We start from the raw sequence: 19,278 nt of genomic DNA on the forward strand, positions 1-19,278 counted from the left end.
GTAATAACGAGCGGCCGATAAGCGGCGATTTTCCTTTATTTCGAGCTGCGCCTCCGTGAATGCATAATAGATATATAAAACGTGTTTACAATACTCGCTTTGTAACGCAAATGCGACTGCACACGCAGCGCGTTTTCCAACGCCGGCGCATGAATAACCCAATAAACGCGTGTGCAACGGTAAAAACCGAATCGTCGCGTAACGCAGAAAAGGAAAAGCCAGATACACGTGTGCATACACGCAAGGACTTTTCGGCAAAGTTCGCGCATAAACATGCCAATTTGTCGCGCTCGTGACGTATAGAGTAGCAGCGAATGACGCGCGCTATGACTCGTCATCGCTTTCTCGCGAGAGCTGTTTTTGCGCGACCTCGCGACGTCGATGCCGATTGATAATGATTACCGGCTGGATTTCCTTTGATTTCTCACCTCGTGGTATCACCGATTCGTCATCTCTCTTCCTGATTCCCTCGCGAGTGCACTGTGGATTAATTGCCGCGTCTTAGATTCGGTTCCGCGAATACGCGTTATGCAGAGTTTATTCTTGCGTTATGAGTATATAATAATCTGCGCTCCGCGATCGACTATATATCGATAGCCCGAGGATTATTGAAGTGAATAACGCTCGAGTGTATGTGTGAGTTTTTTTATTGTTGTATAATAACTCGGCGCTATCGAGTGGCTCGGCGTAATCTATTTTGAAATATATTGCCCTCGTTATGGCTCTGCAAATTTTATCGTTTCTTGCATCGAGAATAAGACACTGTACAAGTGCAGGTCGTAAAAGCCCGAATATTAAGCATCTCTCTCGCGAAATTCCAAACCAGGCGTCGATTTCTCGCTCAGAGTGTGACTCAGTCGCACTTCCAGCGAAGAGCTGTGAGGCCAGTTAGGCCAGTTAGGTTACACACAAAAATCTTCCTTTTTTCCTCCGAATTCTTCTCTCGATGTATTATTTACATATTTACGTAAGGCAGGCCTAATCGCCGCAGAGCTTCCGATGAGTCCTCGCTAATGCACCCAATGACACTCATTATACGACGATTCAGCCGAGAGCGCGCGCTCTTAAGGATAAGTTCGTGTAATTGCCTGCACACTTATCTCTCCTTTCTTATCGCTTCCTTCCCTCGCCTGTAATCTCTCTCGGAGCGCGCGCCGCTCGACGACGGAAAAATATAGGAAGTAAAAAGTTTTCGAGTTTGCTGTACACACTCGTGTGCAGTGTATACGTATGCGAATTCGTGTGCTCGAAATTCTAATAGACCAGGCTGGTCACGTAATGGCAACGGTTCATAACGGGTTTGGAGGTAGACACGCGACGACACGCTGTATTGTACGCGGCGGACCTGTATACAGTATACGTATGTACCGGCTTGGATCACGACGCGCATTGTGTGTCGGCTCTGCAAACCGCCGCAGCATCTCGCCTTATTCCGAGATTTGCGCAGGTATCAATTTTGAAAGCTGTACATTGCACACTCCAGAGGCGTTTTTGGAGATCGTTTTTTATTAAAAGGCCCCCGCCGTATATTAACGATTCAGCGCGTGCGAACGGTTTTAAAATTCAGCGGAGGCATCTGCATAGAGTATGTATGCCGCCGATGGAAAAGAAACTTTCGACATGCCCTGTGCACTTTCCTGACAAATGCCCCACAAAAACGGATCAGCTCGTATGTGTATCGGATATCGTAAAAAAGCATCGGCACACAGAGACAGAAATTGAAAAATGAATAGAGAGTACAAGAGCAGCAGCGCAGCTCGTGCTTCCGTCGAGACGGCGTACATAATATATGTACGTATCAGCGGCTCTCGTCCTTTGTTAATACGCCTCCTCTCGTGCGACGTCTGCCCGATGGCAAAACTGTACATACACGAGAGCCTTTCTTATATACTATATACATACGTTACCGCGTGACCCGCATTTCGCGACGAGACAAGCCGATCTCCCCTGCACACACACACACACACGAAGATCCTCTTTTTTGGCAGCAGATACAGCGCGCGGCGTAATACAGTTCCCCGCGAAGAAAGAAAGCTGGAAAACGACAATGCAGCGCACGATTTGCCTAATTCTTATGTAAACGGCTCTTACCGCGCACTCGAGCATTACACTGCGCATAGCGGCCTAAACCTCGATTCGAACGAGCTGCTGCTGTGTAAAGGTGCAGCGCGTTTTCTCTATAATACACTCAACTGCGGCGACTCGTTTATTCCCCAACTTTCCGGGAAGTCTCGATTTGCATAAAAATATAATAATTCAGCTGCTCGCGCGCGTCGTCTGCCGGAGATAAACGTTAAGTGGAAGGGGAGATAAGCATTAGCGAACTTTCTGCTACTACACACTGCTGCTCTTTCGCATAGCAGTCGCTTATAGCGGCTACTGTCATGCGAGCCCGATAGCTAAACAAATCGCGGTAGCTCATTATTTTTTCTTTTTTTACTCTTCCGCGGAAAATCGAAGAGGAGCAGGCCGATAAGGCGCACTGTTTCCATTATACATGTCCGAGAGAGCTTGCCCCTATGTCATAACTTGATTATACCCGTCGGCGGTTCAAGAGAACGATACACTCGAGCGGGCATCGCACAATCGATTTCCCGTACACAAACGCGCGCGCGTGTGTGTGTTATGGGTACCTTATACGCGTGGGAGAATGTCCGCCGCTGCTCCGTATGCAGGCGCTTTTTTCGCGCGATATATATTGTTGTGCGTATATTATGCTTACACCGAAAGTTTTGCGGCTAGGAAGTGTTGTTATATGATGTCTGCGGCAGATATTAATTATCGTCGCTTCGGCGAATCGGCTCTGCGAGGGAAAATTGTGTTTGTTTTTGCAAGAGAGAGCCTATTTCTCATCTCCGCGCGCTACGCAAAGTTTTCTTTCCTAGAGGCTTTGTTACACTTCGAAAACTGCTGCGGTCACTTTCTTGTCCTCCCTATTCTATCGACTAAATCAGCGACATTTTTTCACTTATCACGGATAAGATAGAAAAAATGGGCTTATCTGGGCGCAGTGTATTTACTCGCGCTGCGCTTATACTTATGTACACTCGTGAAACCGAGGCGGAAGAGAGGAAAAAAATTTATCGAACTGTAACACAGACCGCGTGCGCGCTCGGAAAATACGTATATATATATGCATATAGGCAAGTGTGTATATTTAGATAAAAGTGTAAGGAGAGGAAGTTTAAAGTGATTGCGAGCCGTAATTCCTGGAAGCATATTGCGCGAAAGCATAAACAAAAACACGGAGAAAGAGAGCCGATAGTGTGCAGCAGGGAGGCGAGAACAAAGGGGAGACTTCCCTCTCTACACTCGCTCGAGCACGTACACACACACACACATGCGGGAGAGTAATTTTCAGAAATTATTAAAAACCTTCTCTCTCTTTGCAAATCTCTCGAACACACGACAGAAAGAAGAAGAAGAAGAAGATCGACGCGGGGGAGTATTCGGAGCGCTCCGAAAATACACCACTGCGAGAAGAAAGAACCCGATCCGCCGCCCAAATTAGTGTATCTCCCCCCTCTCTCCCCGCCTAATTATCGAATCAGCTGGCGCGTTTTCTCTCTTTCTCTCCTGTGGGAAAATCTCTCCGAGAGAAGAAGCCCTGTTGCACACGCGTGCGACGCAGCAGGAGCAGCAGCAACACGCACACGTGTGTCCCAGCACGGCTGCGAGGCTTATGTATACCTATATCAGTGTATCAACTCCCGCAACAACAAAACACAGAGCGCACAGCGAAGGCGTCGCGTTGCGGAGTGGGGATATAGCAGCGAGTTTCCCCCGTCGCTGCTGCTGCTGCACAGCCGGCGGCAAAGCGGCTCATGGTGTGTGTATATAAACTCCGCGAGGAGTAGGGATAGAGGCTCTCTTTTAGCTGTGTGAGTGCGAGCCTATACGTAAGTGGGCTGTGCTGTGCGCTGGAGACTCAGTCAGTCTGTCAGTCAGTCGGTCCACCGGCGGCGACATACGAGGAGGTCGTTGTGTTGCTCAGCGCGCGCGCGTACTTTTTTCGCCGCATTTTTTTATTTATACTCGTTCCTCTATTTTTTTTTATATCCGTTATACTTTTACTCGATTAATTTCGAGCGAGCTTCCATGCGCCTGCTCTGGATGACCCTCGGGCCGTTCGTCCTCGAGGACTTGTGCAGTTCGAAGAGGAGGAGAGTCGATCAACGGATAGGGCAAGCCAGAAGGACAGTGGAGAGGATCCACAGGTTGTGCTGCCAAATTCACCACTGCCATCAGTAGTAGTATCTTATAGCACGTCCTCCGCTCTCGTCGGGAGGAAATTTTTGTACACGACACACGCAGCGGAGTATATATTTAGAGACGCCGCGCGGCGGCCGTTATACACCACGTGCTCGGCGAACCGAGTCAGCGTTGCGGAGCAGCTGCACTCGTATACAGTGCGAATATGGACGTTGGAGTTGTTCTGTGTTCTTTTTGTAAGGTATTATAGTGGATAGAGATATAGAGAAGAGAGAATAGAATAGGCAAAGTGGTGCTGTTAGATAAGAATACAGCAGCGAAAATGCCGAGCCAGACGACGACGATTCTCCTCAAGTGCTCGATGGTCGACGTGCCGGCTATCAACCACGTGAGGCTCAAGTCTCTGTACGACGTAAGTACCTCACCTTCGCTTCGCTCATTCATGTTCCCGCGAGACCGAACTCGCTCGCGCATCTTACTGTTATTATTATAAATGTTCGCATCGAGAAAGCAGAGCCGCTTCTTCTCCGCGAAGAGACGAGACTCTCTGCAGCAATATCGATTTATACAAACACGCGCTCGATTGTACTATCGAGAGGTTAATCTCTCTCGGCAACGATAGGCGCGTGTAATGTCAGCCAATTACGTAAATGCGCGTATACGTTGAATTTTATGCGCGAAATTATTCCCAACAAAGCCGCGCACTGTCTAAACGCGCTCGTCCTCGATTGAGTCGTAAGCCAACGACACTGTTTCTTCGGATCTAATGGAAGCAATTTTCACACGCCCAGTGTGCAGTAGTCCCATACTAGCACCGTTCTCTCGCACACAACAAAGAAACGCGTAGCCAGCAGAGACAGAGACCCTCTCTCGCTCCTCCTCTCCTTTTTTTTCTTCTAAAAACGTGCCTCGTAGAAAAGAAGAGAGGCCCCTCGGCGTTATAAGCCGTCGTGTATACCACAGCTGCGGGTTCAAGGCTCGGCTGCACTTGAAAAGAGGCTGCTGCTGCGCCTATGCCTGGACACACGGCTATATTTCGAACGGATGCCTCGGCCCTCGGCGCAGTGTGTAAGGTGTGTCGGAGCAGCGGAGGAGAGAGAGAGAGAGAGAGAGGGGAAGAAAGAAAGAGATAGAGATGTGTTTTCTCGGAATGAACAGCAGCAGCCGATCGACGACCCGAGCACGGCTCTCTCACTCTCGGAAGGAGAGCCGCAATAACAATCGCGGAGGGCGTAAATGCCAAGGACTCTCTGGGATATTGCAAATGCGCGTACGGCATAATGCTCTCCCGTAACTTTTCCTTAATCCGACGACGAGGTGAGATTTCGGAGCGGTAGACGCGATTAGTCATAATTTATGCGCGCGGCCGCTCCAGTTTCTTGTTGTTCATGTGCTTTTTGAAAAGTGAGAGAGGATTTCTCACGGAACCGGTAAATATGGAAATCGCCACTCGGAATACCGGGAAGATCGATTGCGCTGACTCGACGGATTACTAATACGCGGCTATTCGTAGTTAAAAATCACTTCGACGCAGGAGAGGAGAGATGCATACGTAATTTATACTTTACGCTGGTCCCCCCGCGTCGTAATAGAAAACTCGCCGCACAACAAGATCACATCGGCTATAAACAGTACAGTCTCTCTCGCAGGCATTCAATCAACCTCGCGTATAATGATTCCTGATTTAACGAGCGGCTCCTAAACGCTTTACTACGGTCTCCCCGCATTATACACACAAATCGAAGGCACGTAATAGGTGCGTCGCGCGCAAAGAAAGTTTCTCGCTCTAACGGCAAATTTTCTCTCTCTCGGCGCCGGCTGCACATACACGCGCGCGAAAAAGCATCCTCCCAATTAAAACGGCTGTAAAGCAGCGATATCCCAACGAAGGGCACACACACAGGCGGCTCGTTTAATGGCATTAGAGAGAAAGAGAGTCGTCGTTAACGTTAACCTCCTTCGCGCGGGGATGAGAGAGGAGACGCAGGCGCGCATATAAACCACTTTCGAGTCGCATGTGTGTGTGTGTGCGTGTGTGCAAACGCCTCGGGGACACAGAGTGTGTCTTTCTTTCTTTAGGGTCATAGCGCGCGTTTTCTCCGCTTTCTTGCAGCCTGCGATGCGCGCGCGAGTTTCTATTTTTCTAGCAGCAGACGTACAAACACGTGACACTTTTTAACACCTAAGCGGCGAGACAAGATTCGCTGTGTAAACACACGCGGCGCCGGACAGTACATTGTCGGGCGAGAAAGTGAGCGTCGCTTTCTTGGGATACACAGCCACCCTGCGATGGTAAACATAATGGAGTACAGTGTGTCCTCTGATCTTTACGAGCGGGACGATATCGTAAATTTTCGTTCCGTCCAGGCCGCGTCTACGAGAGGCTAGTTAGAGGAAAGCGCGAACCCGAGGTGCAATAAACTGCCTGCGCCGCTGTGGAAAATCGCTCGGTAATACCGCGCGATTATTATTACGCGCGGGAAAGTCGAAGTTCAGGAGAGAGAGAGAGAGAGAGAGAGAGAGAGAGAGAGAGAGAGAGAGAGAGAGAGAGAGAGAGAGAGAGAGAGAGAGAGAGAGAGACTTGCGTAAGCGTGCGGCGCAGATTTCCAGGGAAAAGTCATTGTCCCCTCGCGCGTAAATCAGCAGCGTATCGATCGGCGATAGCCGTAATTAACGAGCGCGCGGACCGCTTTCCCCGTGCGCGATTTCATTCCGCGCAACAAAAGCGGCGCGAAAGACGCTTGGTCGTCTGCGAGAGATAAGCCATACGCGCGGGAAATTACAAAGGTCTCGATACTCATGCGTGTATATCAGCTGACGGCGCTCAAGGATTTCGACTCGACGAATAGCAGTAAAGTGCGCCTCGCTTTTCCGCGATGATACTCTGTGCAACTTCATCGGCGATTCACATGAGTAACGCGGAAGATTAAAAGCGAAACTTGATTATAAACATTTTGCCGCGCGCTCCGATGATACAGTCTCTGCTTGTTATGGATATGCGTTATAATTAACTTTCGTTCTCGACGCCGCGCGCGAATTACGCCGCAATTGCCGCGTGTATCGACCGCTTTCGAACTATAATACGAGAGCTCGGCTGTGTGTATGTAATTTTCTATACGTCAAAGAGAGAAAAAAGAGCCGTAGAAAAACGCGTACCTTATCTCGGCGCGGTCGTGCCAAGTTCAGCCAACTCGCGGGAAGAAAAAAAGCTGTGCGAACTAATCACCCGACGACATCTCTCTTTGAACACGCGACGAAACAAAGAACTAATAACTCCCACGCGCGCATCTGTCGTCGCCCTTTTTTCGGCCAACCCGTGCATGAAACTTATTCGGCGTGTGCCGCTAAGGGGGATCTGCCGGGCGTGAAATCGTGTGTGTGTGTGTGTATTTTTTAAAGGGACGCGCGGCACTGTAATCTTGAAATCAATCTGAAAAAAAATAACGCGCACGGACGCACGTCACAGTCGCGTATCAAGATGAGTACACGTCGCTCCGATGGAATACCATCCGTCTGGCCTATAACTAATACCCGAGAAAAATAAGAGTATAAGAAGATACAGTCGCCGGAGAGAAAGATCTGACGTCTGTATTAATCGAGCGTACCTCCTAATCCATCCATCTCCGAGAGAGTACGTATATGACAAGAGTCTCTTACTAACCCTTTGCCTGCGCGATGTGGACGTGGAGACACAGCCGCGTTCCTATATATACTGTAGGGTCGTCTGGAGCAGCTTGGCTCCGCAAAAAAAGGAGCTACTTCCTCTCCGCGTGTGCCATATACGAGGTCACACACAGTCGTTCTCTGCTGCGCAGTGCAGCTCGATCCGGCCGAACGAATATCGCCGCCCGAGGGATAGAAATTACACGCTTCGAGGCTGCGTGCGCGCGAGCGAGCGAGAGTATATATCGAGAGAGGAGCTGCATCGCCGCGTTTTAATTCGATAACCTGTTTTCTTTTTACCAGGCAGAGAAAGAGAGAGAGAGGGAGAGAGAGAGAGAGAGAGAGAGAGAGAGAGAGAGAGAGAGAGAGAGAGAGATGCCCGAGAGCCGAGAGAGACTCGTCTCTCTCTCGGAGAGGGGAAAGCTGCTCCGCCGTGTATGGGCTATTCTGCGTGAAATCGTCAAACTCGAAATCGTAACTCACGCGGAAAAGAAAAACAACGACGACTTTGCATAATTTTCTCTCTCGAGCGATGATAATAATAATAATGGGATCTAAGAAATCAAAAATCACTCTCGAGAAAACACTCGATGACTCGTCGATAAGCATCGAATACCAAAAGGAACCAGCAGCAACCGATCGCGCGCAGGGAGCCTGTGGCCGTGAAAGTTTTCCCTGCCCTCCCGCGCGTCACTGTACGCTGACACACTGATCCCCGAGAGATCGAGTCTGGGAAACTCTCGGGGACCTTATACCATACGTGTATGTATACAAGCCACTTATGCATCGGCGTGAAATTTTATGTCCGCTCGTTAATTTGCTGCGGGTCTTTCAGTCATTGCACTCGAGCTGTGTATGCATAGATTCACAGGAATTCGGTGCGGAATAAGCTGTATATAACTCGGCGGAGAGTGACAAACGACGGCTCGGCTTTATTAATCCCCGCTGTCCGACCTTTTGAAAGTTGTCATTTCGCTGGCGCTGCGTTATATAGCAGTCGGAGAGAAATTTGATTTTTCTCGCTTATCAGTGAAATTCGCGCCGCCGCGCGTCGCTCGTAAAATTCGAATTTAGCGCGTCAGCGCTCATAACGTACACGCGAAAGACACAATATTCACGACTCGATCGGCCAATAAACTCTCGAGCGGCAGCTTTAAAATTCATCCCAGCCGCGCGAGTGCCTCGTAATAATCCTGCATGCAAAGTACTGCGCGCATGTCTCGGCTGCAAAAATTATTTATACGTCGACGTCGTCGAGAGAAAAAACAACAATAAAGCCGGCGTGCAGCTGACTTCTCGATACGCGCGCGTATAAACCTCGTGTTATATAGTCGCAGACACGGCCGTGAATCCGGAAAAAGGAAGTTGATAATGTTCCGGTCGAAGGCCGCCTCGACATTCGGCTGACCAGCAGCTGCTGCACACGCGCATGTATGTATAACACACTGCATCTCTCTCAGTCGGGTGATTCTCACTGGGAGGGACTAATCGCAATTAGAGCGAGGAATTAATTAGATTCGGCGTGGGATACGAGCGGCGCATGTGCAGACGGTATACGCGTATGCATATGCAGAGAGATTAATCGAGGCCTGCGCAGTGTTATGCCCTTTCAATTTGAAGCGCTGAAAGTGAGTTTTAATAAATTGAACGCGTGCAGCCGCCGCCGCTATCGTCGGGGACAATGCCGACGACGCGCGGACTTCCGTCGGAATTCCAGGAACCAGTCGATATCGGCATCCGGCGTCTATTTCACCGAGAGTGAAATAAAAAAAGTAAGCGAAAGAGAGACTCATTTATTTTTCACGTGCACTCCAGCGTCTCTCTCTCTCTCTCTCTCTATATATATATATATATATATACACGTTAGCCTTGTCCTCGGAGCTGACTTCGTGTCCCTTCCTCGTGCAGCGTCGGCCGCTTTCATTTTGCAAGCTCGATCGCCAGTCAAAGCCTCGTTTAACGAAGGTACGTACGTATATACTCTAAGGTGGCGCGCGCGGCTGCTCTCTCGCGTCGGAATGAAATTACGCCGAGAGAGCAGCACACACCGGGGAATCGAACTAACTCTCGCATGTGCGTGTATCGAATTACGCGTATGTGGAGAGTCAGGGTCGCGAGTGTGTATAATATACTCGAAGCGAGTGTGTCGATATTAAAAAGCGATTTGATTGCCAAGTACACGTTTTTTTCTTCTTCATAATACGAGTGTGTATGTATGTATGTAAAAGTGAGCAGCCGCTCATTATCATCGCGATGTGAAACAAGAAGAGACACATATTCCCCCCTCGTGATTATACCGAAATTATCTTCACGCACGCGAGCGCGAAGTCTCCGTGCAAATAAATTTCCAATATAATCCCGTTTGTCGATTTTCACTCGATAAATGGAGAGCCGGTCTCCGACGCCGTGCGGATAATTCTACGCACTCGGTGAAAATTAATGGTCGCGGGGAGGAAAGAAGAAAGTCCCGCTCCTGCAGCGGCACAAAAACTCGAGTGAAAATAATCCAGCTGTGTGTGTGTATGTGTAAGAGAGAACCTGCGCACAGTCGCGGATAATTCAGGGTATATAACACGGCCTCGGAGCGATATATCCGAGGGAACAATCGAGAGGTGAGCCGCCGCGGAAACACTTGTATTATTTTTCCCCGAGGAGTTAGAGGAGGTCCACAATGAAAACATGACTCGGTACTTTTCTTTATTGCGATGCAGCAGCCTCGGCTGCTCCTCACTCTGTGGGCTTTATGATTGATACTGTGCGAGTGTGCATCAGGCGCCTTTCCACGGAAAGTGCAGTTCAGAAATCATCGCTGCAGCGGCCTCTCTTTTTTTTCTCTCTATAGAACGTAGAAGTCGACTTTTCTACCGGAGATCCGTGAGACGATAGCGCTGATGAATTTCAGTAGGCTCGTCTCAAAGGTCACGGTGCATGAAAAAAAAAACACTCGACGAAGGCTATTTTTAATTTCGAAAAACAAGCCGTCTCCGTTGCTTCTGTCAGTAATAAGTGATTATGATTATTAATCGAATGATGTTTTCTCAAAGTACCGACGAAAAACTCGTCGATTTGCATGGAGCACAGTTAGCGAGCACACGTGTCTACCTGCCGCGGGACACAAAAGTCAAGGCTCTCTCTAATAATCGTGCATGAGCAACTGCAGCAGCGAAGAAAAGAAAAGCCCGCATACGCGGCATTACCTAATCGACCTAATCCCTCGTCTAGCGCTCGCGGAAAATAATGGATCGTCCGCACGGCTCTCGGCGTTTACACGCGCGATGTAAGTCTCACGCTGTGTTATGAGCCTCAACAAAGTGAAGACAGAGAGTCGCTGACCCAGATTTTCCAGACACACACGCGGAAAAATGCTCAGCCGAAGTTAATTGGAGAAGCGAGCCGTCTCTGTGTGCATAGTTTTCGACTTTGGAAGTTCGGATTGGAGCGCCTCGTTTAAAATTAATTTTAATCAGGGGAGTCGCTTACGAGTCTCTCGTTTAAAATTTCAAGAGCCGTCGCCGTTTCGGATCGAGTAATTAAAATATTCAGAGCCGACCTTCCGCTCGACTACAGAGATATAGGTGCGCTCGCACCTACTTACATCATCTCTCTCGGCTCTCGAGGAGTAAAATCCTGGTGTATTATACATAAAGTCCGATTTAGTCGTTGTAATCAATACGCGCACTCACGTTTTCCTATACTCACACACTGGAATTTTCCATCCAGAGCAGCAGTGTATAACAAAAAGTGCCGTCGACGACGAATTTAATTTGCCGCGACGACAGCCGACATTCCCACAGCTAGAAAACGCACACACACACACATCAGCATATATTATTGTCGAGAGATAAGACGAGCGAGTGTCGGATTATCCGCGCGCATCAACTTTCATTGACTCGAGTTAACGGATCGAGGCTCCGATCGTAGACACCGCAACTCGCGCGCGCACAAAGTCATTACCGTGGCCTTGCAACGCGACTCCTCTCAGTGCTATAATACGCGTCTGCAGCTGTACCTCTATGTGTATCTAATACGGATGATTGTATATAAGGCGCGAGAGGGAACGCGGAAAGAGAGTTTCGGTGAGTATACAGCGCACACTGCGATCCTTATTCTTTTTTCCTCTGACGTGCACAACGAGGCGAACAAAGAGCGCGCGCATTGTGTTGTCTCTTCGGGGAGACCTAATCTGAATTCTCGCGGTGTATATGGTTGTGTTGTGCAGCGGCGCCTTTCTTTTTTTCGCCGCGCGCGTTATTCTTAACGGTTCTTTAAACGCGCGAAAAGGAGATCCGTATTCTTCATTGAAATATCGCTACGGGACGGATTGACTCCTTAAACTCTTCTCGCTCTCGACCAGTTTTTTTTTCCTCTCTCTCTCTCTCCCTCATCAGGTTTGTAATACGCGAAGATGCGTATCGGATAATTACGCTCTCGCCTGCGAAGAAATTAACCTCCTCTCTCTCGGCACGGGCTGCGAACAATAATAAAAAAAGGAGATGAAGAAGAAACGCTCGGGAGTAGGTATAGACGTTATATAGCCGAGGAAGTCGGAAATATTTTTACAAGAGGACTCGACGAGAGTCAAGGATATAATATACGAGGCTCCTCGATCTCGTCGCGAGAGCTCACAGGCAAAAAACTCGCCCGACGAGATTTGTTCGCGTTATATATACACACACGCTCACACAAAGAGCACAGCTGCCGAAACCTCGGCCGGACTCTCGGGCGGCAGGTGCCCGCCGTTTCGCGAGAGGGAGATGCATCTGCCTCATGTGTGGAAGAAGGAGAAATATAAGAAGCCTTTGGCAGAAGAACAGCTGGTACGAGATACACTCGCAGAAAGTATCTGCTGAATCAAAGCTCGCTGCGCGCACCTTGCACACGTGCATCCAGCTGCTATATACACTATATACATGTTGTGCATAAAGGGCTTGGGATATAGAGATGATTAAAGGTACGCGCAACAAAACGCTGATGAAAACCGGCTACACGTATACAACACGATGATGAAAAGTCCGGAATATATAGATCTTAACGAAGAAAGTCGCAATTTATAATAATTAGCGTTTCCCTTATACGGCGCCCCCGGCCTATAACGAAAAGCCGTTAAAACCGTGAAAAAAAGAAAACTCTCTCGCCTATAGATGCAGGCAAGCCGATAAAGCGACCAGTATTACAGAGTCTTAATATACACGAAGGATCGATCGTTAGCGGCGACAATGCGCTCACGCGAAGCGACGAATAGACACGTGTATCGTGTATTAGATTGCGGATCCGGTTCTACAACTTCATTCGGCTAACTCTTCCGTCGAGAGCGAGCGCTCTAATGAGGTGTCGCCATAGCTCGCGTGTATTATACGAGACTTTAAATCGTCTCCTGTGTACACACGCAAGCTGCCTCCGCGGGATGACGAGTGCGATTTTCGGCTGCGAAAGTGATAGCCGAGCAAGAGCCGATGACTCAGCGTTGCCTCCTCACCTGTTGATCCTTTGTTTACGCGATCAAAAGTAAAGCGAGCTGTTAAATATAAATAATAGACAGGCACGTCGGAAGCTTCATTTGCCGGTGGGCGGACTGTTCTTTGTCCGATGTATCGTGTGTACAGGCGCAAAAAATCGCGCGGCAACCTATTCGCCGAAGAGAGCAGTATAACGGAACTTATATAATCGTCCGGCTATCGGCTCGTGTGTGTGCTAGAGAGCTGCTGCTAACAAGTAGGTAGAAGCTGAATCCCTTATGGTGGAAACGTGCCCGCGATTATTCGCGGAATGGCTAAGGTCAGCTTGCGCGGCCTATTTTTCTAGTTTAGAGAGATGGATATACCTCTGTGTGTGCGAGAGAGTCTATCCCGTGTGTGTGTGTGTGTGTGTGTGTATACGGCAATTTGCACTTGCCTCCATTGTGTGCTCTCTCTTGCGCCAGGGGGTAATAACCGTCATCTTGTACACTGTGGGATGGTTGATTTTTGCTATTAGAACGGCTGTAAGAAGTCTTCCTTCGTGAAAGTCTGTGTGTGCCTATTGTATATTTATATTATGCACTAATATTTTTTCCCCTTCTGTGTTTACAGAGTCCCGGGACGCTACACAAAGATGTCGGCGGAGGGACGAAAGTTAGTGTCAAATCAGTCGGTGGAGTCGGCTCCGCGACCCTCACATCCCTCTCGTCGATCACCAACGCGAGCAACGTCAGCAGGAACAAAAACACCCCCATATCGCACCGTGAGGTAAGAGAGCAAACATCCTTTTTCTTTCTCCTCGATATCCTCTCAGCACTTACAGCGCGTTGACGTCTGTAGTGGCTAATGAAGCAGCTACGCCGCGCAGCAATAACGTCAGTTCGTATGTACGCAAGGCTGATTGACGAAAGTATTTATTTTCCGAGTACACAGCGCAGCGACATTGTCGCTCTCGCGAGACATGATTATTTTCGCATTAAAAAATACCTACACGCGACTCTCGTATGTACTTTCCACAGTTACCTTCGATTTTTTGCGATAACGGACAGTCAGTACTCTCTCTCTCTCTCCCTCTCTCTCTCTCTCTCTCTCTCTCTCTCTCTCTCTCGCATAATTACAAATAATTAACGAAGATCTTTCGCGTGACGCAATGCGTGTGTGTGCGTGTACGTGTGCCAAATAAGCGAGTCCGACTGCAGCAGCGGCGACGGCGCGTAATAAGCGAGCCCCGCGATTTTCCTTTTACGCAATGGTATACCCACACTTACACGCGCATACGTATCTCGAGGACGAAACAAAAACGACATTAAAAGATGGCTTTTTCCAATCACGTCGCGAAAGTATTTTTCGAGGACGGGAAATAATTTTCGTGTGTATTTTATAATACCCAAGAGAAAGTCTTATACACTGGACTGTATCAAACAGACATCGTCATACAGCACATACGAGGCGAGCGCGGGTTATTAGCGAAGGAAATGACATTCGGTATCGGCAGCCCGAAATCGTTAACCCACTTCGTGCTACACAGCAGCGGCAGCAGGTTATCCGCAGCTTCGTCTTCTTCTTCAGACGATCCGGTTTCGCGTATGGTGCGCGCGCTTTACTTTCTTGACCCGCCCGACCGGCACAGATATGTGAATGGGGGACGACTTACTTGTGCGCGCGAGAGCTCGCTCTCGCGAATGCCATGCTGCACTTATGGGAGAATTACGAGTGTAAACAAATGCTCGGCGGGAACCGCTTTCATATTCACGAGAGAGAGAGAGAGAGAGAGAGAGAGAGAGAGAGAGAGAGAGAGAGACACCGAGTGAGCCAGCTCGAGAAGCGACGAGCTATTAAGCGGCCGTAAGTGGGTTTTAATTTCGTTGGATTACGGGTCGAGAGTGTAATTGAAATATGTTTTTTTTCTTCGTATGTAGGATGAAAAAAAATCGATCTATCGAATCACAAAAGAGCGATTAATTGAATTCACCTCAGGCCGGTGTGACTCGCACGATTCCAATCTGAATACCGAGTCAGCAGCGTCCCTTTTCCAACGTAAAAAAAACGCGCCCAGCAAAACAAACAAAAGCACACACACACGCTAAGCGGCTAACAGTAGCAGTCGAAGCTCTCGCTCGGGCGTTAGTACACACGTCTAAGAGTTTAAGCCGTCGCGGCGATAAGGATCTCCGAGATGTAACAAAGCTGATTCGCGCCCGCGCTCGACGCCCATTCTCTCTATACTTAAATCATCGCGCACAATATCCCCACTATACTCTCTCTCGTCGGCAAAACGCTGCCGACTGCAGCAGAGCTAGAAAATTTAGCCACTGATCTGCACACTTACGTAAGTGCAATTAGGCTGTATGCGAGAGCTGCGCGCGCAGCGAACTTTCTAAATTCGCGTATATGAATTAGCCTCTCCGAGAGACACACTGCAGAGAGTGACTTTCAGCTCATTAGGGTGACATCACGGCTGCAGCTCTGCGCTATTGAGGCTCTCCGATAAAGAATCTAAGCTACCTGCGCGCCGCGTCCCTATCGTTATAATTAGACACGTATATATGGAGAAGGGAAGAATAATTGGGGGGGGGGGGTATACCCCTTTTTTTCGATGCGACGAAACGATCGAGAGAGCGTTTCGCAAGCGACGACGATGTTGTGTATACAACGTCGCGGAAAAAGAAGTCGACGACGACGACATCAGCGGTATATCTCTTTTCATAAACTGCCGCATATTATAAGATAATTCGCCTGCGCCACTGATGCAAGACCGACGTCGTCGGAAATCCATCCACAACATAGTGCGGCGCAGTCGAGCTCAAACTCGATGTTTTGCAAATCAGCAAAAAGTTTTCAGAACACCGCGCGCTTTATTACGCAGCAAACGCGCAATTCTTTTTTTCACGTGATCGCAAATTTCCCCGACTCTCGGGAAAATATCCCTCGAACAAATTCCTCCTGGTTCGTCCTCTCGCTGCACCAATGTGTAATTACAGCGGAATTATTCGAGCGGGCTCGTCGATCTCTGTTGCTGTAATGGATCGACGTATACGTGTATAGCACTGCGCCGAAGAGACTCGGTGTAATGCGTATGCGGGACGTCGCGGAAAATACTTTCCTCCGCTGAATTTTAACGAGCGCATTCGTTAGAAAGAAGGAACGTACCTACACACAGACACACGAGAGCTCTGCTGGCAGGAGGGAAGGTCATGGTGGCCTGAGGTCGTTGACACTGTGTGTATGTATTATACCGAGTGTATGTGGACTATTTCGCGCGCCGGAAAAAACGCGGGCCGTTCTCCATTGATTTTCCGGCGAGAGCTTTTGTGCTCGCGGGTAATGACCGACGATCTGATACGCGTCTCGGAAAGTGGGCTGGACTTACGGTGTGTATAATGCTATGCGCACATCAGCTGCTGCTGTTGTGGAAATTGGGGAAACACACAGAGCGACGTGGGAATATAATTCGTGTTTTCTCCGATACTTATACACAGAGTACCTTTGATTGAAGGGTGTGCAGAGCGTTTATCGCGAGTCACGCGATATAACAGCCGTATAGCCTCCTCGTGAGCTTGAGTATTATATACGAAAAAAAGAGAGAAACCGGAAAACCATTCCTCCCACATCTCGTCGCCGTCGTTGTCGAGAATATACTCTCGCGCTAATTCGTCGGTTAGATTGGCGCCTACTGCGGCATGCGTAACCGACTCGTCGTCTTGGTCGTCTCTTGGTCGCATCTGCCGTTCGACAGACGACGGCCAGTATATAATACACGAACACAGACATAGACACACAGGGTCATGTTGCGAGCGCGAGTCACTGACCGAGCGACACGAGACACGAATCTCGATTCCACTTGCCGGGCGTGTTCTCTCTCTCTCTCTCTCTCTCTCTCTCTCTCTCTCTCTCTCTCTCTCTCTCTCTTCTCTCTGTATACTCGTTCTTCTTCGCTGCTGCAGAAGACGTTGCTACTGCTGCTGCTGTTACTACTCAGTGTGTGTACGACATCCGCTGCGAGACAAAAACCGCGAGTCGTCGTCGGGTGACAACGAGAGCTTGCTGCTGCTTTGTCCAGTGCATCATCATCCGCGCGAGAGCGTTTTTGTGCGTATGTGTGTATTGCACAGCTGTTGTGAGTAGAGCTATTTCTTATTATCGTCGAGCGGGTGAAAGTATAGCCGATCGCGTGTGTTTCGTCTCTCCTTTATCTATCCTGAGATTCCGCACAGTTCTCCGGTATTTAATTTTTTTTTCTCCACTCGGGAAGGGATTACGTAAAGACTGTATGGATGGATGCATATAGTATAGGTGTAAACTAGATCTCGCCTCTATAAATTGCTCGCGCGCTTGCTCCGGTCCGCGAATACACGTTTTGGCATCGATTACCGACCTTATTCCCTCTCGGTGTGCAACAACGGCGAACGATGATGACAACGATCGTAGCCGCTGCTGCAAACACTTTCGATCCGGAGGAAGAACGGTTTCGCTTTCGATATGCCGTAAACAGCCGCGCGGCGTTGCTGCAGCGCAGGGAAATTGTTCCGGTCGATCGCCGACGCGATGATAGGCTTGTGTCTCTCGCTTCTCTTTCTCCACGAACGTGCACCTACGCTCTCGACTCTCTGTATTGAGTCGAGTCGTCTCCTAGTCCCTATCCCGTGTTATACATGGAAGCAGCACTCCCGCGTGATGTAGTGTAACAATGCAAGAGCTGCAAAAGAAATTACGCGCGCAGAGCCGCGGAGAAAGTGTGTAATCGAGAGAGCCCGGCGTAGATATACTATTCTTTGTTTTGTCTTCGCCGAAATTTCTATATACCGACTGCATCAGCACCAATTGACCGAGGCAATGAGCCGCTTAATGGCCCCTTCCTCACTCTGTGTCTCACGGAGAGAGGCGCATATATGCTTTGTGATCGCCCGTCAATGCTCCTTTAATATACTATACACACAGTATAGACGTATAGCGCACCTCTCTCTCTCTTTCTCTCTCTCTCTCTCTCTCTCTCTCTCTCTCTCTCTCTCTCTCTCTCTCTCTCTCTCTCTCTGTGAATTCGCCGCCGCCGTAATGACATACGCGACGCGTCGCGTAGTCCCTCTTCTGCATCTTCTTTTTTCACGTCTACCTACCTGCAGTGCGTAATGAAATTTCCCCGACGCCGTGCATAATAAGGCGGCGGCGGTTCCAGACACTTTTCACCTATACCGCGCCACGGACACACACGTGAATCAGCAGCAGCAGCCCTTGTACCGTTAGCGTGTGCGCAGCTGCGCTAATGGGCGTGTACCCCGACACCGCGAGTCTCTCTCTCTCTCTCTCTCTCTACCACTTGCGTGTATGTGTATTTATCGAAAGCGCGAGAGATGCGGTTTATACGAGGTCGTAAATATCGCTGTGTTATATACGCCCGCGGAGAACGATTATTAAAACTCGTGGGATTATCAATCGCGCAAAAAGAAGCTATGCGGGAATATTCATTGTGGCTCGTTAGTTTTCTGTAAGCGTGTATAGCTATAAAGTCGGGATGAGGCGGACGTAAGGCGCACTCGAGGCTTTTATATTAAAAACGCGTTATTTGAAGGAGCCGCGCGCCTGCGGTATTATGTAGCTGTATACATACGTATATACCGATATATATTGTGCGGAGGACTTTACGGCCGTGATGGATTTTTGCGGCCTCGACTGCTGCTGCCGCTGCTGCGGGATGGCACTTGGAGGAGTATATACGAGCATGTGAACTCGAATTTCTTGCCGTAAACGCAGTGTATGTGTGTGTGTGTGTGTGCGTGTATATATATATATATATATATATATATATATATATATATATATATATATATATATTGGTTTTTCGATCCGGATACTATATAGATGCTGCAATCGCAGGCGCGCGAGTTTTTGTATCGTGAATCAATCTCGCGCACGCGTGTTATCGACTGTTCAAAAAAGATCGTCGAGACCT

General features: G+C 48.9%; 1 protein-coding gene across 1 annotated transcript in view; it reads left to right on the forward strand.

The window, feature by feature from the left end:
- Positions 1-19,278, forward strand: part of LOC100121588 (probable serine/threonine-protein kinase dyrk2) — a 95,840-nt gene that overhangs the window by 62,944 nt on the left and 13,618 nt on the right. The window contains exon 3 of the mRNA XM_008219519.4: positions 13,944-14,099. Coding sequence (XP_008217741.1) covers positions 13,944-14,099 — 156 coding nt within the window. The remainder of the gene's footprint in view (positions 1-13,943; positions 14,100-19,278) is intronic.

The sequence above is a fragment of the Nasonia vitripennis genome, chromosome 2 (assembly GCF_009193385.2).
Source record: "Nasonia vitripennis strain AsymCx chromosome 2, Nvit_psr_1.1, whole genome shotgun sequence".
Lineage (NCBI taxonomy): Eukaryota > Metazoa > Arthropoda > Insecta > Hymenoptera > Pteromalidae > Nasonia > Nasonia vitripennis.